The 26,725-nt window shown below is 38.6% G+C and overlaps 1 protein-coding gene across 20 annotated transcripts in view; it reads left to right on the forward strand.

The window, feature by feature from the left end:
• RIMS1 (regulating synaptic membrane exocytosis 1) overlaps nucleotides 1-26,725 on the forward strand; it is a 625,149-nt gene that overhangs the window by 334,721 nt on the left and 263,703 nt on the right. For 6 of the 20 annotated variants that reach the window (XM_082249043.1, XM_082249059.1, XM_082249050.1 and 3 more), the window contains 3 exons: nucleotides 15,180-15,257; nucleotides 17,354-17,443; nucleotides 22,355-22,426. The exons of 3 other annotated variants lie outside the window; for them this stretch is intronic. In XM_082249043.1, coding sequence (XP_082105169.1) covers nucleotides 15,180-15,257; nucleotides 17,354-17,443; nucleotides 22,355-22,426 — 240 coding nt within the window. The remainder of the gene's footprint in view (nucleotides 1-15,179; nucleotides 15,258-17,353; nucleotides 17,444-22,354; nucleotides 22,427-26,725) is intronic. 11 more of the 20 variants (XM_082249062.1, XM_082249045.1, XM_082249058.1 and 8 more) reach the window with 3 other exon arrangements.

Genomic DNA, 26,725 nt, shown 5'->3' on the forward strand with positions numbered 1-26,725 from the left:
CCACACAAAGCCATACCATAGGGGAACAATCTTCTGATCTGCTATCTCTTTAGATATCACACAGTGCTAAGAATTATTTCTCTTGTATCAAATATTTATTTTTAAAACAAGGATTTTATGCATATAGTTAAATCAGATATATAATTAAATAGTTCAAATTGTGATGAGTAAAATTGACCCAAAAACCATTATAATTTACCTTTAAGTAAGAGCAGGAGTATATTACCACAAAGCAGCCACTCAGTTTCAAACTTTTGCAATCTGCAATTTTTTTAGTGCAATTTTAATTTTGTATTGTAACTTGGGGAAGTTTATTCATAATTGAGACAAATGATAAATAAGAAATTGTCTTAGATTTAGACTTTCAGATCATCCTTACTATTTTACATGTCTAGCTTGTCAGAATTTAAAAATGACTATTATGGGACTGATTAGTAATTTGGATTCAGAAGATACAGTAGCTACAGTTGGCAGTGGGTGAAGTCAAGATTCGTTATTCGAAAGGACCAGTGTAAGATATGGATGATGGTGCTGCTTGTGCAACTCTGAATTTGACTTTGAAACAAAGACCCTAAAACAGAATTGGTCCACTTGTTAATTATTTACTTGAACAAACCTAGACTATGAGAACCAGAAGAAGTTTTGCTGCTACCGTTTTTAACATGAAACAGCTTTGAATTGCAACTTAGAAACTCTAGGACTTGAAGCAATCTTTTAAAGAAGTAATTAAGCAGTAACCTGCAGTATAACAATAAACTTTAAAAAAAATGGCCCCAATAATGAGAACTTTCCCTAATTAGTCCCTCTACAATGCAAGCCAGATCTTAAAATAAAGTTGCACTTAATTTTCAGCACAGTACAGTTTTGAAACAAACCTTTATTTTGCCCAATCAGGGCAAGTCAGCAGGTTGATTTTATTAGTTACCCAATCAGCAACATGTACAGTATATGACTTCTCTTTGTTTTCCTGCAAAAAGTGAAGATAAATTCCCGGTACTCCCAGATATGCAGTAGCAGTAGCATATAACTCACTCCTATTTCCCCCATGTGACGGCACTGGTGTTTAGTAATTGGCCCCTGAATCACTCTGCAGTGCCACATGGGCTTGGGAGAAAGTGCTTAGTCCTGTGTAAGCTCCAGGCTGTGACCTAATAGTTACACAGGACTTCTCTTCTTTCCTGATGAGTGAACAGGGCAGTGGGGAAGCAAAAAAAAAGGTAAGAAAAAAAGGTTAAAATAAACCTCTTGTTGTGCTTATCACAAGTTCACTTAAATGTAGCAGAAATAATAACTTATAGCGTGGCTCAAACCTGCAGCAACATTATGTAAAGCACATGTTGCTGTTGTGTGTGGTGATAAATAGCATTTATTATCCAATTAAAATACTGTAAATAATTGTAACATGTAGTTTTTAACAGTCAGGCTCAATGTTTAATAGCCTGTTCCTCAAGTACCACTGAGAGGTTAGTTTCCCAGTTTTCTTCCCATCTTTACCATTCAAATTTTAGTACTCTTAACATTGGTGTGCAGCCTATTGGAAGTCTTCAAACATAACCTGTTAGTTGTCCTTGAAGTCCAGATTTGGAAAACACTGGCATAGTTAACCTTATTACACTATTGAAATACAGTAATTAAAACAAAGCATGTTACTATTTTAGCCACTGACAACAGTAGTAAACAAGAGATGTACATTAAAGAAATAGTAAACACGCACACAGTTTAATTTACATTGTCCCTTCTATGTCTGTATTTTTTTCCTAATTGATATACAGCTGTCACATAATGTTTAGTCCTCTGCTGCTGGTCACATGTTCAAAATAAAAAAAACAGCCTTTAGGGTACAGAGTAAAAATAAATAAATTAACTGTTTTAAATTATCATACAAGTTTAGGTTTGTAATCATAAAAATCTTTTATTATTTTTGTCAATAACACGCTTGTGTGCGGATTTCTGCCAGTCACCTGCTGTGTCATGCCCCATCAGCCTGTGTTTTAGAATAACAGGGGGGAGAAGCCTCCATCAACCAAGATGTAATATCCAACCATGGTTGTAGCTGGTTAGTGAGCATGGAGGAGGAGGAGGAAGTGTGCTGTCATTTACCACTGTGCATACGTCCACATGTGGGACTCTTTAGTCACATGGGATGCTCAGATGTGATAGGGAGGAAATGCTCAGCATACCAACACACAGAAAACTGAGCATGTGCAGTAGCTGCCAACACTGCTCTGCAAAATCATCAACTGCATTGGGGACATAGACAGAAGGTAGAGATAAAGAACAGCAGGATCAACCAGATTTTTTGCAGAATACAGAAAATATATCCTTTGGTGACTGAGTATGAACAGCATGTAAAACAACATTTATTAATAGTTATTTTTATGATGTGGGTTTAGTGACAATTTAACCACTTCCTATAGTTGAAAGGCTAGTCAGGGGAGCGATTACTCTGAATGGAAGTTTTAAATGCCCTTCTGCTTATACCTTGTGTGCATACTAGGTGTTCACACAATGCCTGTGATCAGGCTGCCATTGTACAGAGCAAAACTCAGGCAAAAAAGAGCCACTCAAAGGCTTTAAACCTTGTTATTGCTGTAAACCTCTACCGGCAATCACAAGGTAAACACTGTACAGAAGAAGGTGGGGACTTGTGGGAGGCTTTGTTGTTGCTGCATGAGAAGTAAAGGAATGCAGACACATGAACATGACACATAAACACAGCATAGCTAGCACCTGAGGGCAGATCTGGTACATTGAAGGTCATAATGTAACATGGAGTTGAAGGTGTACCATGGAGAGGGAGGTGAGACTAAGGAAGCAAGTGGTAGGCTAGGGATAGAGGAAAAGGAAAGCAGCAGCTGAGGATGAAATCACAATCTGTTAATATAGAAATACAGTAAGGAAAGGTATTCTACTAATGTGCCTTTTTATTAACAACCTTATGACTGACAACATCTATTTTTTTTCATCATTTAAAATGTCCTTGTTTTAAATGCACATGTGCCAGCCCCCTCCTTCTTGTACATGTATGACTATAACACCCCATCCCCCTATAGAAAATTGGGGAAACAGTTTTTTTCTGAAAATTGTTACTAGTGACTATTAAATACCACAAAAACAAAAGCTATGTTTAAAATTCAAATAAAAATTAATTTAGATAGTGCGTGATGGAGTAATTGTCAGTCAAACTTTTGCAGCCTTGACACTGACAAATGTTCTGGAAAGGAAGGGTATTGTATCATGCTGGTATTGAGGTGGCTAAAAACCTTTTTGCTGTTGTCTCATTACTCTTTGTATATAAACTTGGTGAGTTTGGACAGCAAGGCGTTCCTATGGGCAAACAAATGTAAATGTATGATCATCCATTTACACCTCCGTCCGTTCAGGTAGTTTAAATAGAACATAAATGGAAGCAGACCTAAACAGAATGAAACAAACAACTGTCAGTTTTTGCATACATTTTGCAGTGGTTGTTAGGAGCTGGCCCATTTCTAGCATCCTGAGATCCAGTGACTCATCTCTGCTGTCAGCAGCAAGGGTGAGCCATTAGTTGATAAGGAGCCGGCTTTCGACTTCATCAGAAAAACTATGATTCATCCCTGCTGTCAGTGGGGTATTCCCCACTGACCGGAGAGCATAAACAAAAGAGCCGAAAATCAAAGTTTCTGGTAATGGGTCTGTTATGTATTGGGGGAACCTCACACCAAAATATAAAAAAAAGAAAATTCTGAGGTCCTTTTAAAAATCCTTACTAGACCCTAATCCAGGCATGCAGCCTGGGAGAGTGAAAAAAGGGGAAGGAGTGTGAGCCTCCTCCCAAAACATATCAGGCCACATGCCCTCAGCGGGGGGTGGGGGGGGGGGTACTGTGCCAAGGGCCCCGGCTTGATACCTGGTACCCATATTGATGAGGGCAAGGGCTTCATCCCCTCAACCATGGTCCGATGGTTGGGGGGGTGACTTATTGGAATCTAGAACCCAACAAGGGGGCTCCCAGATCCCAAAGCCCCTTTATTCACCTTTAAAATGAAAATTGTAAATAACGCAGTTTTGCCAAATCCTTTCTTTAAAAAAAATGTTCCCTGATGTAGATCCATCGTTAGCACATCATCCAGCACTATGCTGCATGTCAATCACGATAAATGATGGCTGCTGAACGCACTGAACCCAACTGCTCTCATTACTTGCCGGCGACAAATGACATTACACGCTGCTGAAGTAAAAAGGGGGTGGGGTTACTTGGTAATGTCATTGGATGACCCCACCCCTTAATATGTATTTTTTTTTTAATAAAGGACTTGTCAAAAACTTGTGTCATGTGTTTATTTACTCTTGTCAATTTTTTGTTGAATGAATAGGGGTACTATATGAATTTGGTGGAGGGAATCTCATGGCATTTTTGTATGAAAATTCCTTGTATGAATTTGAGGGGGACCTGCACACCTTTTTTTTTTCCATGGCTGTTAAGAATGCCAGCGGGTAAATGTAAAAACAGATGTAAACCGACAGAAAATAAACTAAACAGAACTAAAAACTGATGTAAACTAAATGCGTTTTTCTTTTTCTAAAAAAACTTGATTGAATAGATGATGACCATGTGAAAGAGGCCTTTCTGGTAATCTTCTGAGATTAGGGTAATGCTATTTGTTACTTTAAAGATATCATATATTTATCAAATTAGCAAAAACAGTCATACCTTTAGTAAAATATGTCCATAATTTTAAAGTAGAATTTAACTGGTATGCAACTGTTTGGTGTTTTTCCCATGTAGGTATACTATATATCAATGGTAAAATTAATTACCCTTAAAAACGTGTGTTTGTGCACATTTTGAGCACAAAAAAAAAAATTATGAAGGCTAACATTGCTGACCTATTCTTTTCAAATTACTAGTTCCCTGGCAGTCTTGTTGATGCCGGTGACTTCAGACATTTCACAAGTATACAGATTAGGAGTTCTGACTTTACTGTGACGTTCCTGATCAGAAGATTTGTTCTGTATAAATGTGGCTGATATACTAAAGAAGTAAAGAATGTTCACTTGAAAAAGAAGTGAAAATTCCCTTGCAAAATGAACACACTGTACTCCTTTAGTTGGTGAACCCCAAAGCTTTGGGGTGTTGAAGCCAAAGCCAGCCAGGCAACTAGCATTTGCAGGAGGTTAGCAAAGCAGCCTTTGTTTTGCTATTGGATGGTTTCTTTTCATAAGGGAAATTAGTTCATCCTAAGATTTATTCAAAATTATTGTCCATAAAACAAACAGACAGCGCTCTACCTTCTGGCTGAATACTAACTGACACCCATTGCCATCACTATGGGTAAGGCTTAGTTGCTAAAAGGCGTAAACCCTTCTTGACTGGATTTAAAAAAAAATTGAGCAAATAAAGATTTATGTATGGAAGATTGCAATTGTTGGCTTTCCTTCTTGTGATTAATCAAAAGTATATTTTACTTATTTTTAACAATAGACATAAACAATAAAGTATTCCAATGGTTGTCCTCCATCCCATGTAGGTATGGTCACAAACCCTGTAGAAGTGTCCTGTAGCCTCAACTTTTCAGGAAGCTCTACGCGCATACAACTTAATTTCCAAGCAGTTTAGAACACGCATTCACTTTAACTTCTTGTCTTGACTTTAAATAATGCTGGATCCTATTCTCTCAGTGCTGCTTCTCTGAATTTCCGATCATCACGAATTATTGTTTTGGTTATCACAAACCAGTTTTCAGTTTTGCAGGAGTTGTTGCACCTGTTCCTCTCAGCTGCCCTTGGACTGCCCTTATCAAACAAAGTCCACAGATACTTCTGCTGGCCATGGCTTAGCAACAGTAGAGAGGTTGGGATCAATGGGGGAGAGAGTTCCCACATTTCTTATCAGGCAGAGGGGGGACCTAGATGTAGCTCCCCTTGCATTATATCCACTGAGGGTCAGTTAGTTCCTTGTAGCTCTAATTCCTTTCACTTATCTGATCTATATACCACTTTTGGGGGACCATCCTCCAGCTCCTCTATGGCTGGTTTACAGCACCATCTTTCCAGAATCCTTTCCAGTTTGAACTGTCTTAGTCACAAATAAAACCATTCTCTTTCCCCTCCTGCATCTCTTTTGACAGAAGAGTAACCTGTTGAGAACTCACTAGAGGAAGAGGTGGAAGGGGAAGTGCTTTCTGCAGTAGAGGGAGACACGGAACATTCCTCCTCTGAGGTATCTGCCCCTGGATTCCAGTTTTATGTCAGACCCCAAAAGCCTTTGTGGGGTTTCTCATGGATGTTGTCAGAATCAACTTAAACCTACTGCTCACCCTGAAAAGATGTTTCTTCCGCCAAAATGATTTGCTCAACAATATCCCATGAATTCACTAGGAAATTGAGTCTATCTGCGGTGTATCTTACCTTAAAAAGACCCTCACAGTTTCAGTGGATGAAGTCCCGGTGCTCAAAGATGCTTTGGACTGAATAGAGAATTTAACTCAAGTTCCTAAAACCTGAGATGATGTAAATGTATGAAGATGTAATTGTCTGAAATTAAATAAAAATTTAAATAAGAAAAAAAGAAAAAAGTTCCTCAAACCTTGGATACCTGAAAGAAATCAACCTTCACACTGAGAGAGTTTCAAATGAAAGGTTTATTACCAGACGTAGCTAGGTGAGAGCATACCCATATAAAGCCACCCGGTATGCTCTGATATGACAGCTCTTAGATCACCCACTTATAGGGTTTTCTTATCACAACTTCAAGACATTGGTATGGGACAATAACCCTTAGTGGTATTGCCCTGACAAACATCTCGGTTAAAAACATGTTTTTAACAACTCACAAGTGCCATTTTAGCTCCACTAATCAATATAGGAAATACTTTAGGATGTGTATATATCACTCTAATTTATCAATATATTTTAACATTAGTACTATAAAGGTTTCATCATTAAAGGGTTTAGAAATATATTATTATCATACGCTATTATGTAGGAATCAGTAAAGATCTCATTATCCTTATACAGGACAAATGCCTTGAGGCCTTCTTTATAGCCTCATTTGCGCTGGTAGGGGCAGCTTTACAGTTGACAATTGTAGCTGTGACGGTGTCAGAGCCTCAATGTTTGGGCTTTTTGGATGTAGAGAGATAGGGAGCCCAATTGTGGTAGGGATACTGAGTCGGGCAGGTACCTGGAGGATTTTCTTCATGTCCTTTTTATATCTTAGTGGATGTGTAAATGGACTGAACATTTAATCTTTCAAGGGGAACAATTGTTTGGTCCTGCCCTGGATGACTACATCCAGAGGGTAACTGTGAGAAAAAGTACCCTGTTGCCACTTAGGTACACAAGCCTTCCACTACTTAAAAAAGTATTCCTTTTGCCAATCTCAGGGCTTGGGCTTCAAGCCTAGTTCCTCAAAAATCTGTTGACAAGAAATCCTTTCCACAATGGAGGTGCGCCCCCATTTGTTTGTATTTGGGGGAGAGACAGTTTCAGGCCTTTACATGTGTTTGACAAGGGTGGTATTGCGGAGGAGTGGGTCTGTAACATAGTAGCTCCAGGTTACAAAGCAAAATTTCAGAGCCTTCCCCTTCTGTGCTTTATACTATCCAATGTTTGTACATAAAAAGGCTGTTCTTTTCCTAGTATTTAATTGCCTGCTATCTCAGGAATTGATCATTTTGGTCAAGGAGAACCAAAGTTTCACATGTTATACTCAAAACTGTTCACAGTTCTGAAACTGAACAGCAAAATTAGTTTCATCCTAGATCTGAAGAGACTCAACAAGTTTCCCCTAGCACAGATGTTCCAGATGGAATCAATTAAGTTAGTGATTGCCTCCCTCCAACAGGATACTTATCTGCATATCCCAATTTTCCCACTTCATCAATGGTTCCAGAGATTTTCATTGGAGAAACATGATTTTCAGTTTGTGGTCCTACTGTTTGGCCTGCTCACTGCTCCCACAGTATTCACCAAGGTGCTACCTGGTCTTGGGGCTCCTACATACTCACAGTATTCCATCATATATTACCTGGATGGTTTGCTCCTGAGGGAGTCCAATGTGACTTGAACAATGCAGACTCTGGAGAGATTTGGATGGGTCTTGAATTTTTTAGAAGTTGGCCTTAACCCCAACCAAGGGGTTGGAATATATAGACAATTGAGGGTAGTGCTTCCCCGGACAAATGCCTTGTTCTGACAACTCAGGTGCTATTACTTCTATCTCTGACAAACCCCTTGATTCAACTTTGCATGTGGATTATGGCAGTTCCCTTTGATCAATTTTATCCCAAGACCCCCCGGCTGATTGCCTTGTCGACATGAAACAGGAGGATGCAGTTGTTAAACCCTCAGACTCAATTACATCCCAGAACGAGACTGTCTTTGGACTAGTGGATATATTCATTGCTGCTGGAGTTGGGAAAACAGTCGCTCCATCTTTCTCTTTCCCGTTGGATCCTGACAATGGACGCCAGCCCGGGTGGTTTGGGGTGAAGTTGCAGACAGTCTATTGGTCAAGGGGACTTGGTCACTGTAAGAGAGGTCATTACCCAATATTATCCTGAAATTGAGGATGTCCCATCTTGCCCAGCTGTAATGGTTGGTGCAGCTGGAGGGCTGTAAGGTAAACCACATTTTCAGAGTCAGAAAACGATACAAAATTGTTTCACCTGAATTTTGTATAGTTCATGAGGGATGTGGCACAGACAGAGTTTAACCACTAATATTTTGAGAATCAGAAAACCAGTTCAGATTAAGGCCCTATTTCACACGGGCTAGACTTGTTTTTCTCATCACAACAGGGAATCTGTCTGCTGATCTCCTGCTGAACTGAGTGGAGGAGGTGGATGACAGGTCCATGTCCGCTTATGCAGAGCAGACATGGACACAACCCAGTGTTCTCTTTGAGCTGTCAGATATAAATGGACCAGCTGTCTGTTTACACCCAACTGCCCTCCAATCCGGGCCAGACAGAGGGTAACAGATCCCCTTCCATTTGTTTTTGCTAGATAGGTTTGGAGGTAGGTGGATGTAAACAGACAAAAGTTTGTTTACATCTGCTGCTGTATAAAGGAGAATAAAGGGTCCAATCAGGTCTGCCTGAAAAACGGACAGGTGGAACTGATCGCACAGCTCGTGTAAAAGGGGCCTTATGCTCATGCACATTACACTGCTGCATATGATTCTCGGCGAAAGGACAATCGCAGATGTTCTTTGACAGTTTGGTGCACATGTGCTCTTAGCAATTGCCGTGCATGCTTGGTGCCAAGCTGACTATTTGAATCGATGTGTCACTGGGAGAAGTTGCTTCAGCTTGTTCCGTATTTACTGGGACCTGATTCGATGTAGTTGTCAACCTGTGTATAACCCAGTTTCTCCCTGCTCTCCGCATGAACTCTGCTCATCAGGTTACTCTGACCTCGGCCTGTTTACTAGACCTGTCTCTGCCTGCTGATTCTGTACCACTTCTGCCCTGCTGTTACTGGCTTGGTCTGCTCATCGGTTTCTGGTTCCATCTACCTGCAAAGTAGATAGCATCAGCTAACTACAATGGCCTTCTTGCTACTCTCTGCCTCCACACTCTCTGCCCCTATCTTCAGGAGTGTTGGGCAGGAGGTGCAAGAGAAGCCCCCACAACAATCCAGCCTCTACCAGGTATGCAGTAGGGGCCTTATTTTTGGGGTTCAGTCTAACAATGCCCTGGTGGTGCTGCACTTATCAGGGAGGCACCAGAAGTGAGGCTGCTCAGGAGGAACTGGATTTTGTCCTGTCTGGTGGAACTTCATGTTTCCACCCTGTACACCATCTACATTCTTAGGGTGGAAAATTGTCAGGTGGATTGTGTCAGCCATCAATGACTGTCTACAGGGGGTGAGCCCTTCACCCAAAAGTGTTTGAGGCACTTTGCCAATGGTGGAGAACTCCAGGCATCCAGATTCAATGCAAAGCTGGACAGATTCAATCCAGGACCTAGGATTACCAAGCATTCCTAGTGGCTTTTCTGGTAATGCATTGGGATCAGTTCTCCGCAATGTATGTCTTTTCTCCGTTACAGCTTCTACCTCTTCTGCTTAACGATTAGTGTAGAAGGCATTCTGGTGATTTTGATTGCCCTGGACTGGCCCACGAGAATGCAGAAGTCCAACATCGTAAACTTGTTGGCAGAAGAACCGTGACCCCAGATCGATTCTACTTCCTGTCATAAGGTCCTATTTTCCATCCCTCTTTATAGATGCTGGCTAATGGCATGGCTGTAGAAGCCATGGTCCTTAAAGACAGGGTTATCTCTTTTCCGCTCATTCCTTACCTTTTTAGAGTTAGGAAGTTGACTTAAAGGAAAATCTATCACAGGACTTGGAAATTGTATTTTGCGTGGTGTGAGGCTAGAGAACTCAAAAGTATGTTGTGGGCCATATCCTGGCATTTCTCCCATCTGGAGTCAACTGGGGACTGGCGTTGAGTATGCACAAAGGTCATATTTCAGCCATGGCGGTTCTTTTTCAGAGACTCATTAATTCACATTCCCTGGCGTATGCCTTTGTACAAGGAGTCAGGTGTATTGTTCCAGCAGATAAAGCATGGTGACATGGATGGATGGGTGAGTTTGCTTTAAATGAATTACAATAGTGTTAATAAAAATTAATCAAATAGTGTTTTCTGCTTGTTGTGCTCAGATACAGTTACTGTAAGTTTCACTTTAAACAGGGCATTTTGTTACCTTATTTCTGTTCTCAGTCTCGGGGGAACAAGGCTTTACATACTTTGGATGTAGTTTGTGCAGTCAAGATTTAAGTGCTGCAATTCATTAGTCTGATTCCTTCTTTGTACTTCCTGAAGGCCCAAGGAAAGGTTACGCAGCTTCCAAATGTACCATTTCTTGAAAGGATTTGTCAGCTTTTTTCTGAAGCTTATGGTCAAGGGGGAAAAGTTACACCGGTTTCAGTTACGGCTCATATCAGGAGTGTTGGTGCTTTCTTGGCTATTTTACATCAGGCATCAGTTGTGCATTTTTGCAAGGCTGCTACCTGGTGTTTGGTTCATAGTTTGAAGAAGTTCTACCAAGTTGGTGTTTTAGCCTCCAAGGACACGGTGAGTCTTGCAGACTGCTCAGTGAGGTTCTTATCTATTCTGATTTAGTTCTTTGGTGCCTGTTGGCTGGTTGTCATGATAATGTAAATGGGAGGGGGTGCGCTGATCTGTGAAAAAGCTGCTACTGAAAATGTGAATAAGTAACAAAATGATGTATAAGTGTGCTATTTCTAAATGAATATATATAAAATTATATATAAATCTGTGACAATGAGATATTCAACAATATCAAATATAAACAACTCAAAATAGTTGGGGACAAAACACAAATAATATGTGATTTAATCATTCCAAAAATAAAGAGTCTTTCTTCAAATATTGATTTTGGTGAAGCAAAATACAAATGTGAAGGAATCCAACCAAATCAATAGTGACTGTGATATCCCTCCACCTGGTGAATTTCCTCCTTACCCGGCGGAAAAAAGGTAAGAGCAGTAAGTGAATCCAATTATGCTAATTATGTGATATCCACCGCCAATTCTGTGATGAAACACCAGTGTATATGAAGGTAATGGCCTCTTATCAGAATAAGGAACCATATACGTTTAAAAGAACACTGGCTTAGGAATGGCGCTGGTCCCTTCTCCTCTGGATGGGGTAGACGGCTTTCCCAGTTAAATTCAGCAAGGATATATGGATCCTCCGCAGGAACTGAAGATGCACTGCGGATTCCTTTTAAGAAATCAAAAGCAATGGATCATGTGTCTTTTGGAGAAGAACGCAGTTTTTTCAGATGGTAATTGATTCTCTATTTTGACTCTTGATAGGTAATTGCCACACCATGTTCAATTCCTCGTTCCCACCGTCCGAATTCTCTTGCAGCAGTTCTGTACAACTTGTCCTCTCTCTCTCTATTCTCTGGAAAGAAATTGTTCCACCTGCAATTCTAGGTATGATTAGTGTTCTCCGCAGTGCTCCAATTCATGGTGGACAAGGATCCAGGTATCATGCCTTTGCAGAGGAGCCGCATCCACTGCCACCACCAGGGAGAGTGGATGCGGCTCCTCTGCAGAGACATGATATTTGAATCCTACAGAACTGCTGCAAGAAAATTCGGACAGTGGGAACGAGGAATTGAACATGGTGTGGCAATTACCTATCAAGAGTCAAAATAGAGAATCAATTACCATCTGAAAAAACTGCGTTCTTCTCCAAAAGACACATGATCCATTACTTCTGATTTCTTAAAAGGAATCCACAGTGCATTTTCAGTTCCTGCGGAGGATCCATATATCCTTGCTGAATTTAACTGGGAAAGCCGTCTACCCCATCCAGAGGAGAAGGGACCAGCGCCAGTGTTCTTTTAAACGTATATGGTTCCTTATTCTGGTAAGAGGCCATTACCTTCATATACACTGGTGTTTTGTCACAGAATTGGAGGTGGATATCACATAATTAGCATAATTGGATTCACTTACTGCTCTTACCTTTTTTCCGCCGGGTAAGGAGGAAATTCACCAGGTGGAGGGATATAACAGTCACTATTGGTTTGGTTGGATTCCTTCACATTTGTTTTATTTTTGGACTGATTATATCACATATTATTTGTGTTTTGTCCCCAACTATTTTGAGTTGTTTATATTTGATATTGTTGAATATCTCATTGTCACAGATTTATATATAATTTTATATATATTCATTTAGAAATAGCGCACTTATACATCATTTGGTTGTCATGATACCCTCCCCTCACTTTCATTATTTTTGGACATCTCTATCATAATGAATATGAAGATACACTGTGTCCTAGGATGTATGATAAAAAAAAAAAAATTGAATTTTTTGCTTGTTTGTAAACTGCTTTTCTTGAAGTACATCACAGAACACAGGGATCCCTCCCCTCTTCTGGTTCATGGCCTGCTACAAAACTGAAGCTCTTCCTAGCTGGGAGGGGTTATGCCTGGGCAGAGATTTCCTGTCTTTTTTTGCCATTGTCCAGTCACCTGAAGATGGCAGCTTAAAGCAGAACTCCAGCCCCCCCCACCAAAAAATTAAAAGCAGCTACAAACACTGTAGCTGCTGACTTTTATTATTAGGACATTTACCTCTCCAGTGATCCTGCAGTGTTGGCACCCCAGACGATTTTTCAATTGGCTCTCGGGTGCTGCCGTCGTCATTTCTTGTAAGCGAAGTACACTGCACTTTGTGAATGCCCCGGTGGCGGGGGAATGAGAAGGGGGGCCAATGTTGCGAGGGACTTCGCCATGGCGAGGTCACCCGGAAGTGGGGTCGAGTAACTGGCAAGAATAGGTACCCGCTCCCCCCAAAAATATGCCACAGCGGGGGGGGGGAAAGCAAACAAGCAGAGCTTACCCTTTTTGGTGGAGCTCTACTTTAACCCTATCATAATAAATATGAAGATGCCCTGTGTCATGGGATGTACTCCAAGAAAAGGATTTTACGGGTAAATCAAAAATCCAATTTTTGCTAATACTGTAATACTGTAATGTTCAATAAGATTTACAAAATAAACTACCAAACTTGTGTGCCTTTTTTTTTATTATTATTATATAATAAATATAGAAACTGCTTTGATATTCATTATACATATGGATCAAGTTGAGAGAGAATAGCAAGGTTAGCAGACAATGGAATGTAAGATGTGTACTATATGATATAAGCTACCCTTTGATTAGAAAAAAAAATGCACTTAAGTCACAGCTCCCAACCAGTACATACCCCTTTTTGAACAATTTATACAGAAACAGTTTTATGCCATTTTACTGTACATATACATGTCTAAATTCTAAATTTTTGTATTACTAAGTGGACCCTTAGTTTAAACTACAGGTAAATGCACATAGCTGTACTGTCCATCAATGCAGGATCTTCCTTGCAGAGACTGGCAGAAATATCTTGCCTAAAAATAATATGGTCCATTAAAAGTGCTTGTGTTTACAGACATATAGACACATAAATGCTCATACAGCGAAGAAATGTGTAAAATTCTTCCATTCCATTAAATGTATGGGCGTACGCATGTACATGTGTTTACATGAATACTGATAATTATTACCAACTTTGGGTGCAGATTTTTATATTTTGATTTTACAGTTCTGAATTCAGGGCAAGTTTACGGACCTTTGTGCACGGTGTACATTGGCCGAGGAAGACAATAGAACAACAACTGTGTGCATGTGCCCATACTAGAAACCAAGACAAAGGGATATTTGTTCTTTACGCAGCAAAGCCTGCTTTTGACTTTAAACCAGCATCATATGCTTTTCTAAGCATTAGAGGCTTTGGTGTATATGCCTCTTGGCTGTACTTGCTGACAGTTTATTATCACTAGCACAGCAGATGAGGGTTTTGAGGACCATTGCTAAAAATGTCTCATAATTGTATTTACACCTAAACATGTGGCAAGGAGGATCAGTAACATCTGAAACACACTCAGTATATGGTTGAGGTTGAGGGAGGACCAGTAGAAGCTGATGTTTGCAGGCACAAAGCTCCTGAAAGTGACATATTGTAAATTAAAAGCCAAATATTTTAACTTGAACTTTGTCTGAACAAGTTAATAATATTGATGTGTGATAGATAATATTCATGTAGCACGTGTAGCAAGTCAAGCATATTTGTAAGGAATTGAATGTGACATTCACCAATGATTCACTGAAGGGGAATCAATCAGTATAATTTAAAACTTACAGACCAGGAGGAGACATGTGTAGTGAGTGTCACAGATACATACATATTCGCCAGCACACCAAGAATCTTGCATAGCAGTCCAAAGAAATATACCCGATGAAGGGGTCCTGCATGACTCCGAAACTTTGCACCTATCCTTATGTGATCCTTTTGCAATAAAATGTTTCTTCGGACTACTGTGCAAGATCCTTGGTGTGCTGATGAATATGTATGTATCTGTGATAGATCCAGTGTCCAGCTGGTGATTGCTGCAGCACCCACAACTGATGTGCCTATATCCAGGAAGGTGTGTGATGGGAATATGAACTACAGTGATTGTCACATTCCCTGCTTTATAAATATACCCCAAAGTCTAAATCATGACAGGCAATATTATTTATATCTGTCTTTGCAAATTACTTTTCTGAAGTACTATTGCATTCTTTCTTTGTGTTCTCTTGTGTTTTGTAATACACAAGAAATACTGTTAGGCACAGTAAAACTTTGCCACCCAAGATGCCTTTACTAGAGTTTGGTTCTAATTGGAGATTATACAGGTAAGCAATGTGTTGTGAAGTAAACAGTTATGTGATATATGTTTAGTATGTTTTTAAACGCAAATCTAACCCCAAAATGTCACATTTGTTTAATCTTATGGAAGGAAACATTGTGTTAACAGTGTTGCTTTCATTGTCTATCTAGTGTTGTTTCTGATGCTCTATATTGTCTGCCATGTACTGTATGAAATACTGGGTTTGGTATCTTGTGTAATTGGACAGGGCTCTTGAACTGTTATTATACTCAAATTGAAATAAAAGCATAATATTGCAAAAAAGCAAGATTTTTGAATTTCCGATCGAACATATCATGTATAGTTGTAAGAAAATGGGCAAAGCCTAATAAATAATATTTTTCATAATGTGTTAGTGTGATGGGTTGAAGAGCCCTGTTCTGTGAAATCTTGATGTCTAAGAAAGAACAGCTCATGCTGTATGTGCTTAAATACACAATTTAATTTCAGTCTAACAGTTGGAGAATGAGCTAGTGGTCTCTATTTGTAGCCTGAATACCATCACATGCTGTGATATAGAAGATGTATTGCAGCATACAGTATATAAAGTTTCAAAAATCTCTCTTAGATTATTTGGTGTAGTCAGTGATAGACAGTTTTAAACAATATACACCATGTTAATACATACATAGCTACATTGCCATTAAGCTGCCATTTCATGTGAATAGATTTATTTGCAAACAAAACCTCTTAATCCACATACTTAACATTGGGTTTTTCTTTTTGGGACAAATGCATGGAGTCTGAACTTCATAAAAACATTTTTATAGGCAATTTCAGTTTTGTTTTTGTAATTCAGCTAAAATAATATACATTTTGTCATCTTCATCATTATCATCAATATATGCCATTTTTTTTGTCTTGTATTTCTTTTGAGGTGTAGTGTTACTAACTGTGTCTGCTATGAGACATTGTAACCATTTTTTTGCCATTCTTAGTATGCATATTACTACAGTGATGCTCAGTAATATAGAGTGAATCATGTTTATTGTGCCAGCTTTACGCCTACGCAGATCAATGATGTGATATGCATTGTGTCACATTTAACAGCTAGAAGAATAAGTAATATAAGGTTTTATATTTATTTGTTAAATATTTACTTGCACAAATTATGGTTCTAGTTTCAACATTTATAAGTTTTTAGAAGGCAAATCTGTGCTATGCAATTATGTTATTAAATGCAAAATAACACATTTTCTGCAGTTTCTACAATCTCTTCTTTATCTAGTACATTTTAATATTAAAGTGATCTAATATATCATATCTCTGTATACCCATATGCCTCTGTGCGCTTCTATTTTTTCTAATAGAAGTGGAAAGATAGTGAGCAGAATAGAACAGTGTAGAGAACAAATATTTTCTACGCTTAAAATGTTTTTATTTTTATATAAGGGTCTTGATTGGAACACATTAGACTTTCTTTGCATTTTTCTGTGTTCCATTTCTAGAAAGCACCATATATACAACAGATCTGTCTACTAATAAAGGACTTACTGAGTTTGGAGTCAGCAGCACAAGGCAGTAGCTTCAAATATGGGGAAATTTGACTTTTTTTTTTCTAACTTTGCAGTTTAGTGTTGGCCTCCAACAGTCATGTACTTTAGAAAGTGTGCTCTTTATGGGCTTAAATGAACTAGGGCAAACCTTTGTTTCTCCAGTGTAACATTGGCACAAAAAAATCTGCATTCAGAAGACACTGATTTATACTTCTAAAATGTTTCCTTCAGATTATGATTCAGCTTTTACACAAGCTGAACCAACGTTTTAATCCTAAAACGTCAAACTTTAGGAATATATACTTTGTCAATACATTTTGGTATGAGTTTAGCATTTCCAGTCACATTGAGAGGCCAGGTGGATTGTAGCGTGTGCTTGAGGTTTATTACCTTCATAACTTCATAAGTGTGTTTGTATTCAGCTGGGTGCATTCATACTCCTGCAAACATAAACTGTCATGATGATTTTACATCTTATGCTAAGAAAACATTACCTTTTATGATTTTTTATCTAACATTGTATTCCTTTGTTTTCTTTTCTATTCCTCTTTCTCTTCTACCGCTGGATGCAATGCACTGGCACTAGTGAACTACAGCCCTCCCTTGACAGGGCTCGAAGTGCTAGTACCAACTGTTTGAGGCCAGATACTAGTTTGCATTCACCAGAACGAGAAAGGTATAAACCAGACTTACTCATTTTTATCATGTGTCGTAGTGGTTTTCTTTTTCCTTTTTTTTAATCACATCATTCAGAAGTTTATTTTGTATTCATTTCAGCTTTGTCATGCTGTGTGTTGTGTTGTCCTCAAAAAGCTTCCTTGTACAGTTACAAAACTCAAATGTATCAGGAAAAAAAGCAACAGGTCTATCTACAGTATACATTAATATTAAATAGAGAATCTCAAAATATTTTTTTTTTTTATGTAACAGAATTTCACAGTCAAACTGAGCAGTTTTTGAGTTAAAGTGGTGTTAAACCCAAAAACTTTTATCTTTTACAGTTTACTAACCTTTTCATGTGATGACTGCATTCGTTTTCTTTTTTAGACTTTTTTCCCTTTGTTTTCACCTGGTGATCTGGCCAGTGACAAACTTCCTGTGTTAGGGTATTTCCACTCTGGATGGAAGGGTCAACAGATGCACCTTTGAAGAGCAGCATTGTGGATCTGGGGAGATTGTGATGTTACATGCACTAGCAATAATGTACTTGACAAACAAATTAAAGCCAATCTCCATGTTAACACTTTGTAGGCAGTTACAATTTTTTTGAATAAAGGTATTGAATAAGTCATTAAAAGTTAACCATTAATTGCATACTAGCACATTATGTTAAACTTACCTGAAATTGAAGTGTATCAGCGATGCCATACCATTGCTGGAGGCATTATCCATTCTACCCGGTCTTCCTTCCAGGTTCGCGGCTCTGGCTCTGTGACTGGCCAGAGCCACTATGGTGTACGCGCGGGAGCCGCCAGTCATGGCACAATGCTCTGAAGAAACCATTTGGCGGCCGTTCTTTCAGAGCGCATGCACCAGTGACGTAACTGGCTGCTAGCTCAGTAAATATCTCCTAAACGGTGCATGTTTAGAAGATATTTACACTACCTATAGGAAAGCCTAAATATAGGATTACCTATAGGTAAAACTTAAAGATGGACGTTTACTTCCTATTTAAAAGTGCCCCGTCAAGGTTTAAAGAGTTTGAGTCAACCCTCACCATTTTTGCTGGACAGTTTGATTTGTAAGGCTGGCCATACATTATACAATTTTCTTGTACAATTTTCCTTTTTATTTACCAAAAACATACAATATAAGGTAAAACCTAAATACTTTCAATTTGTATGCAATCAGTCAGGCCCGTGCACTACATAGTTGAAGGTTTATCTAAATAAGAAAATTGTATAATGTATAAAAGACTTATTGGCTGGATCACCAGGTGAAAATAAAAAAAATAATTCTGCCCCCACATCTAAGAATTGGTAAGCTACAATATAATACATAAAGGATGTTGGGAAATGACAGACTTATTGGCTGGATCACCAGGTAAAAATAAAAGAAAAAATATAAAAAAAAATAATTCAACCCCCCACGTCTAAGAATTGGCAAGCTAAAATGTAATAAATACATTTGTATTTTGGGGTTTTACACCTTTTTAATCTTTCCAACAAATAGAATCCACAAACAGTTATCAAGCTTGTTGGGGTTAGACTGAATGCTACAATATTTTTTTTAAATCTTGAGAGCATTTTTAATACATCTTATAATATATTAAATGTGCTCTGATTAATCCTGAATGTGGAGTTGGTGGTAAATATTGTCCATCATACCAGGAAATCGATTGCAAACAACATCCATGTGTTATGTTTTTTTTCATTGGATAAGCAGGTCATCAGTTTACGGAGCAGATTCTTAAAATTTCAAGAATTGTGTGTGATAGTCAGTGCAGAAAAATGTGCTCTGTGATCATGTCAGGGACATCTATTAATTTTTCTTTGGTGACATGCCACAATCTGACTGCACAATATACTATGTTTGCGAACAACTATGTAGTGCAGGGGTCTTTCTGTTTGGATATAAATTGGATCAATTATTTAGGTAGGCCATTGCACTGGATAATTGCTGTTAAATGTAAACATTTGTATAGATCGTGCAATCAGTTTGTTACACATATAACCACATTTCTCTACTCTTTACTCAAATTTACAATAAATTCAATGGAAAGCTCTCAAGGATATCCAGTCAAGACAATGACTGAGCACTTTTTACTTGGGAGGCATACAAAACTGAGGCAGGCTAAAAGTGTCATATAAAGTATGTTGCAGGGATTAGTAGCCATGGTGAAAGGTAACTGATATCCTAAAGAAACTGGTTTTGAACAGGTGAGGTGTTAACATTGAGCAGACCTGTATAACCTCAGCTGCTGTCACTAACTGCTGATCCCACACTGATTGAGGTCTGAGTAGAGGAGTATTACCGATCAGGGTCACCAGCTCAAGATATATTACTTGTACTGACTGGGGGAAAAGTTCCGCCCAGCCCCTGCTCAGTCCTGCCCTGATCCCCTTAGGTTCTGCAACTCAGCTATTCAAGCATAACTGTAATTGTATGTTGTTATATACATAGAACAAATCAATGTGGTCTCAGTCATATTTATAATGATTTGAATTAGGAAGAAATACCTGTATCAAATACATACACTTATTCATACAAACCACCTGGATACTCTTTAAAGGAGAGCATATGTATCATCACTTCTTTGTAGCACTACATCCACTGTAAACTTTCTGATTATTGGAGAAACTGAATTATTTCTCTACTTCTTACTTTTGTATCCTAATAATGAAAGCAAAAATTCAGATATCTCGCTAACCATTTCATAAAGTGTAGATCTAGTATCCCTAACATTTATTGTATAACAACTTAAACGTTCTTATGTCTATAAATATCAGTATTTATGAGTATCTGCCAGCTTGGGAGAAAACCACACATTTGTGAGTAGGAAACTAAAAATCGAAGTCTACAGTTTAAGACAGTTCCATCAGAGAAAATACTTTACCAAAAATAGCATTTAATACAACTGCATCGTTGTTTCCAAGGCGCCTATGTGATTTTCTTTCCCCCGAACACTTTAGAGTCAGAATACAATGATGCTCCATTCTGTAAAAGAGATGGTACACTAGCGAATGAGTTACAGTATAGTAGTATTATGGTTTTCTTAGCTTGAAGTTGGAGGTGTTCCAGGTAGTGTAATCTATTACCAGGTCACATACACAGAAACATTTAAAAAAACTCTGAAGTATTCTATATAAGGTAGAAGTGAGTGTGTATGTACTGTACATGTGTGCAAATAGGAACAGTGCATCCTATATAGTGTTATTTTTGATGACTGAAAATATCATCTAAAGCACTATTTGGGTGACCATTTCAGTGTCCTCAAGCTTACAAATTAGCATAATATGTGGCAGTTAATTACTTGTTACTGTTCCAATGTGTGCCTTTACTATCGCACCTTCGTGCTGCTCATACAGGTTCTTTTCTATGGTTCATCTACATTATACAATGCATGCCTGTGACTCTGCATATCTTTTCATCAAGTGTGTTGCCCTATAATCAGTATTGTACAATAAACGTCATTTTTTATCAAACATTTGAAATCAAGTTTGGTAGAGATTATTAAAGTGAACTTGTCCACCCATAGTTTCAGACAATCCAGACTATTACTACAATGAAAGCTGGAGACACAAGCAAGCCTACTAATTATGTTAGAGCTACAGAGAGCAATGATTATGGGCAAAGTGTAGTTAGCCTTATTAGCTTATTAAATACACTATTTCATTGATATAGGTGTACCTGAACAGCCAGACCCAAGCTGGAGTCAGGATATAAGTCTCCCTAATGAGTGGGTTTTCCACCTTGCATTTAGCCTGATTATTGGTTTATGCAACAGTGTCCTGGAGCGTAAAGCCCCAAATCAGGATGCAATACCTCCACTGGCTCAATTTGACTCGCATCATTTTCACGTCACACAAGAGGATGTGCCGAAAAAAAAACTGTCTCTAGCATTAGCAATTAGTGGTTGTAAACCTCAGACATGAAAAGTGAACAAAGCACATCCTTCTTTATACCATGCTAGCCTGAATCGAAAGCATCAAGTGTCCTTCAATCTCCTCTTCCTGCTAATCTGTTGACCTGCAGGTGACACATATCCTCAGCTTTGTATGTTTTTCTATGTCAGTATGTAGAGGGCGGTGTGCCCCTTCCCTCCACTCAGATATCAGGGAATTCAGTGCCCCAGCTCTTCAGTTTATGTGTGACATCAGATCCCCTCCCCCTGTGTTTTAGAGCTCAGAGATGTGTAAAATGTGTGTTTTAGAATGCTGCAGATAAACAGGTACTTTAAAGCATCTTAAACCAAAAAAGAAAAAGGTCGCTCACAACATATAATAGCAGAAAAGCATATCCCCCAAACGTCTCCACAACTCGTGAAGCCAACATCTTTTAACCCAAAGTCCCCAGGTATGTGTCAGGATAAAGATGTTCAAGTAAAATTCAACTACTGAATCCAGTTGCCACTTTCCTCATCTGAGGAGTCTGTAAGGAAACTGAAGCATTATTTGAAATAGGGGTCTGATGAGGCTGTACATTTCATTGTGGGGTAGAATTTGAGCTTCAAAGTTTTTGTTACAGTATATGAGATACAGTATATAGTAGATTGATGAGGCATTAGGGATCCTTAGGTGAACCAGATATTATGGGGATAATTATATTGGGTGTCGTTAGTTATTTTTTACATTTTTTGTGGTTTAATCATCCTTTAAATCATAGCATGCTGATCCAACTCCAGTAAGCTAAAGCTGTTTTGGGTAACTGCAGTTTAAACATTACATTTGATTAATTACCCATTCCACAATATTGCCTTGTGTGTAGCAGGTACACTTTAATACTCTCTACATATGTTCCTGTTGTGAAGTTTTACTACGCACCTCTCAAAATGCTTTGTATGTATGTAATCTCATTCTCATTGCTGTTTCTTTTTATTATTATTTCTGCTTTGCTTTGTTTTCTTTTATTTATCATTTCATCTCAGGCAGCCCAGAAAAATGGAAAGATCTAGCAACCAAAAACAGAATAAAAAAAACATGGTTTCTGAAGTAGAAAGGTAGGAGAGTTTCCCATGCATTTATAGAAAAACAGATAAGTATGCAACTGTTAGTGAGCAATTGACTTACGATAGAAACAGTAGGAGCAGATGAATACTTTCTAAATGTCCACCCTATACTGACATCTTGTGAAGAGAATGTAGGGAGTTCTGCTATTCACTTTTTTTGCACTTCACGTCAGTGAGGCACCGTGTCAATTTTCAAATGCTGGAGAAAAACCCAAGTGAAATGGCAAAACAGGGTAAAGTGCAGCAAAACCCAGACAACCCCCTCATTAGCCCAAAATGTGAGTATGTAGTAGAACAGGGCTTCACTTCCATGCTACATTATAATTTATGACTGCAAATGACTCAGACAGTTCTTATGCAGTAGCGGAACTTGCTAATAAGTGATAGGTAAATACATTTCTAAAGGTGCTATTGACATGAAATGTTCACCACATGCCGTTAAACAACCCATTCAAAACCAAAACAAATATGTTCGGAAATCAGGTTATGGGTAATAAAATGGAATGACACAGGGAAAAAGTTTTGAACTGAAATGTATTTAATACTTTGTATAAAATCTTTTGTTGGTAATGACAGCTTCAAGATGCCTCCTGTATGGAGATACTAGTCGCATGCATTGCTCAGGTTTTTGATTTGGACCCATTCTTCCAGAGAAACAGTCTTCAAATTTTGAAAAATCCATGGGCCCCTTCTATTAACTCTGTTCTTTAGTTCTTTACATACATTTTCTATTGGGTTTAAGTCAGGTGATTGGCTGGGCCATTCTAGCAGCTTTATTTTCTTTCTTTGAAACCAATTGAGAGTTTCCTTTGCTTCGTGTTTGGGATCATTGTCTTGCTCAAATGTCCACCCTCCTTTCATCTTTATCATCCTGGTAGATGGATGCATGTTTTTATCAAGAAAGTCTTCGAACATTTTTCCATTTATTCTTCTTTCAATGACATGAAATTTGCCAGAACCGTATGCTGAAAAACAGCCTCACACAATGATGTTCCCACCTTCAAACCTCAGTGTTGGTATGGTGTTTTTGGGGTGATGTGCAGTGCCATTTGACCTCCAAACATGGTGTGTATTATGGCATCCAAAGAGTTCAGTTTTGGTCTTATCTGACCAGACTATATTATCCTAATATTTCACAGGCTTGTCTAAATGTTGTGCAGCAAACTTTAGACAAGCTTCAACATGCTTTTTTTTTCAGCAATGGAGTCTTGCGTTTGAGTTTGCATACAGGCCATTGCCATTGAGTGCATTACATATTGTTTTCTTTGAAACAATTGTACCTGCTAATTCCAGGTCTTTATGAAGCTCTCCACAAGTAGTCATTGGCTTATAGACAACTCTTCTGATAATTATTTTTTACTCTTCTGTCAGAAATCTTGTAAGGAGCACCTGGTCATGGCCGGTTTATGGTGAAATTATGTTCTTTCCACTTCCGAATTATGGCCCCAACAGAGCTCACTGGAACATTCAAAAGTTTAGAAATCCTTCTGTAACCAATGCCATCAGTGTGTTTTGCAACAATAAGGTTTCAAAGGTCTTGAGAGAGCTCTTTGCGTTTACCAGTACCCTACGCATGAGATGTTTCTTGTGTGCCACCTTGGTAATAAGACACCTTTTTATAGGCCATCCGTTGATAATTAACCTGCTGTTATTACTGACAAGGGGCAGGATTGCTTTGTAATTACTGATAGATTTCAGCTGGTGTCTTGGCTTTCCATGCCTTTTTGCACCTTGCTTTCTTCATGTGTTCAATACTTTTTCCCTGGGTCATGCCATTTTATTACACATAACATAATTTCTGAACTTAATTGTTTTGGTTTCTTTGTATGTATTGCCTGCATGTGTTGTTACCAACATGTGTGACCACTGTATTTAATGACTGACTCTGATTTATTAACAAAAAAAAAAAAAAAGCAAAGGAGCTGTCAACCAATTCGAATTATACTATTTTTTTTTTTGTTTGATGCATACAATTTTTAAATATGGGCATTTGTCCTCTGTTAACATTACTCCAATCTTTAAATGTTTTAGGTTTAATATTTTACAGTTTTTTTTCTGCTGGAATTATGAATCTGCAGTGTCAGATTTGACCTGTCTTTTAATCTATTGTATTTTGGAGCCATCATGTGTTCGTTTTTGTTTTGCTTCTGTCATTGTCAATGCTCCTTACATTATTGCTATTCTTCTGGATTTTAGTTTTATGTTTGTCAATTATTTTTTAAGATTAAAACTACATAGATCATATGTGGTATGACTGCTAAGCAGAATAGCAATTCAGTAATGAGTCATTGTTGAATATTAGCCATTGTAAACATGACTTTCTTTATTATACATTAAGAAACACTGGATAGAAATTCAGGAAGATAGGGTTATACTGCTACTGACAAAACAAAACTGTTTGGATGGGTTAGTATAACCCCAGCCACTCTCAATTTTTGCTATTGCCCTAGGAGACCAGACATCTCTCCACCGAAAAAGCAAATTACTTCTTACTTTTTTATATATATTTTTTATCAATATATTTTTTTTCTTTTATCAAGATTCTTCAGTTGCTGCAGAGTCACTGGGATGCATTTTGCATCTGATTCTTGGCATAGCTTTGGAGACCATACCCAGACCCTGCTGTGGAGAAGAAGCAGGGCTGGCCTGTAATGAGTCCTCAAAAACACTGATCTGTGCTGAAGATGCTTGGTGTAATGTGTGAGTTAGCTGCCGAGTGCTTTACTGGTACAGGGCTGCAGTGCACACGTCTGGTGGAACCCTGTTCCTGAAGACTCCAATCTAATTTGTGGGGGCCATAAGGTACTTCTGGACCACTGCTGCAGTAAGTTAGAGCAATGCCCTTATGTGAGCCTGGGTGTGCTCCTGCTCTGTTATGCCCTAAGGGGTTAACTCAGAAGCACAGGCTGTGACTCTTTTATTCACTTGCCATCAGCAGTAAGAAGTGAAGTGGAATTTTTAAAATTGAGGCCATTATACTGGGCTCATTGCTAGTCTGCCATTACCGAGTCTGCACAGCCCCCTTCTGGTTTGTCCTACTGAGCATGCATTTACCAGCTCCTGGAGAATGCACAGACCTACTCAGTCTCTCACCTGCCATCTTCTCAGCCAGGACATTTACTCATGCTTCCTGTTGCCACCAGTGACAAGTCAGAGATGGCATTAATCCCCACAGCTCCTGCAATGTTCTCGTGAGTATGCCCTCCCCTCCAGAGTTCATCACTGATTTCCTTTTAGCTGCAGCTGCTTGAGCACACTCAGTGGTGGGTGATCTGTGTTTCATGACTCTCAGTCTACTGCCATAACTCCAAAGCTTGAGGATACAATTTTGGTCCTTATTGCACATTTGCCTTGACCTGGAAAAATCTATTGTTGTTACCAGGCCTCCAAGGCAAAACCTGGAACTCAGTCCTGCCATAAATTCCAAACTCTGAAATCCAGCAAACTTGCTCTCAAGTCCCCCTCACAATGAGGGGGCACTCTTACTTATCAAAGTTAGGTAAAATGTGCTGACATTTGCAGTTACCTGATCCTTTGACATTTTAGAAATTTTGGACCCCTCTGTTTTTATTATGCTTTTGCTCTCAGCACTGTTTTATTAAAAAACTGAGGTATTCTGGGAGTGGGAGAGGTTATACTAGGCTATTCACTTTTTTTTTTCAGTACTGTCTAAATTCTCCTGTAGGTGACAGTGTAACCAAATAGCTCTGAATTCTGTGTTCCTCAATAAACTAAGAAAAAAAAAAGATTTTATGGTATAAACAAATCCTATTATTTTACAAGCAGACATTTTATTACAGGTTGCATCAATCAAACTCACTTAGCAATATTTGTTATTTTTTCTAATGAGAAAGCCCGGTACTGCCTGCATACTTTAAGCATCCTGTATAATTTAAGAAACAAATGGTCCTGTTTCTGTTAGTGGAGGAGAAATGAGTGATTTCATCCTCTACAGGTTACTTTGTAGTTTGTGTAAACTGATTTCCCTACTGTTCAGGTGCATCTTACAGTATGGATATATAATTTAGCATAATAAGCTAGTCCTTTTTATATTTACCTAATACAATATTTATAATAATCCTAATAATTATGGAAACAATAAAAAAAACATGTTACCTCCTCCAAAAGACTGTGACTCATGATAAATGCTTGATGGCCCCTGCTCAGGCTAACAAGGTCCAATGGATTGGATGCCTCTGACTAGTAAATTGGCAGGCTGGGGAAAGGTTTGTCCAGACCCAGAGCACGCTGCAGAAGTAGGTAGAGATAGCTCAGCCACCACACACCTCT

Source organism: Pelophylax lessonae (assembly GCF_965119305.1).
Source record: "Pelophylax lessonae genome assembly, chromosome: 3".
Taxonomy (NCBI): Eukaryota; Metazoa; Chordata; class Amphibia; order Anura; family Ranidae; genus Pelophylax; species Pelophylax lessonae.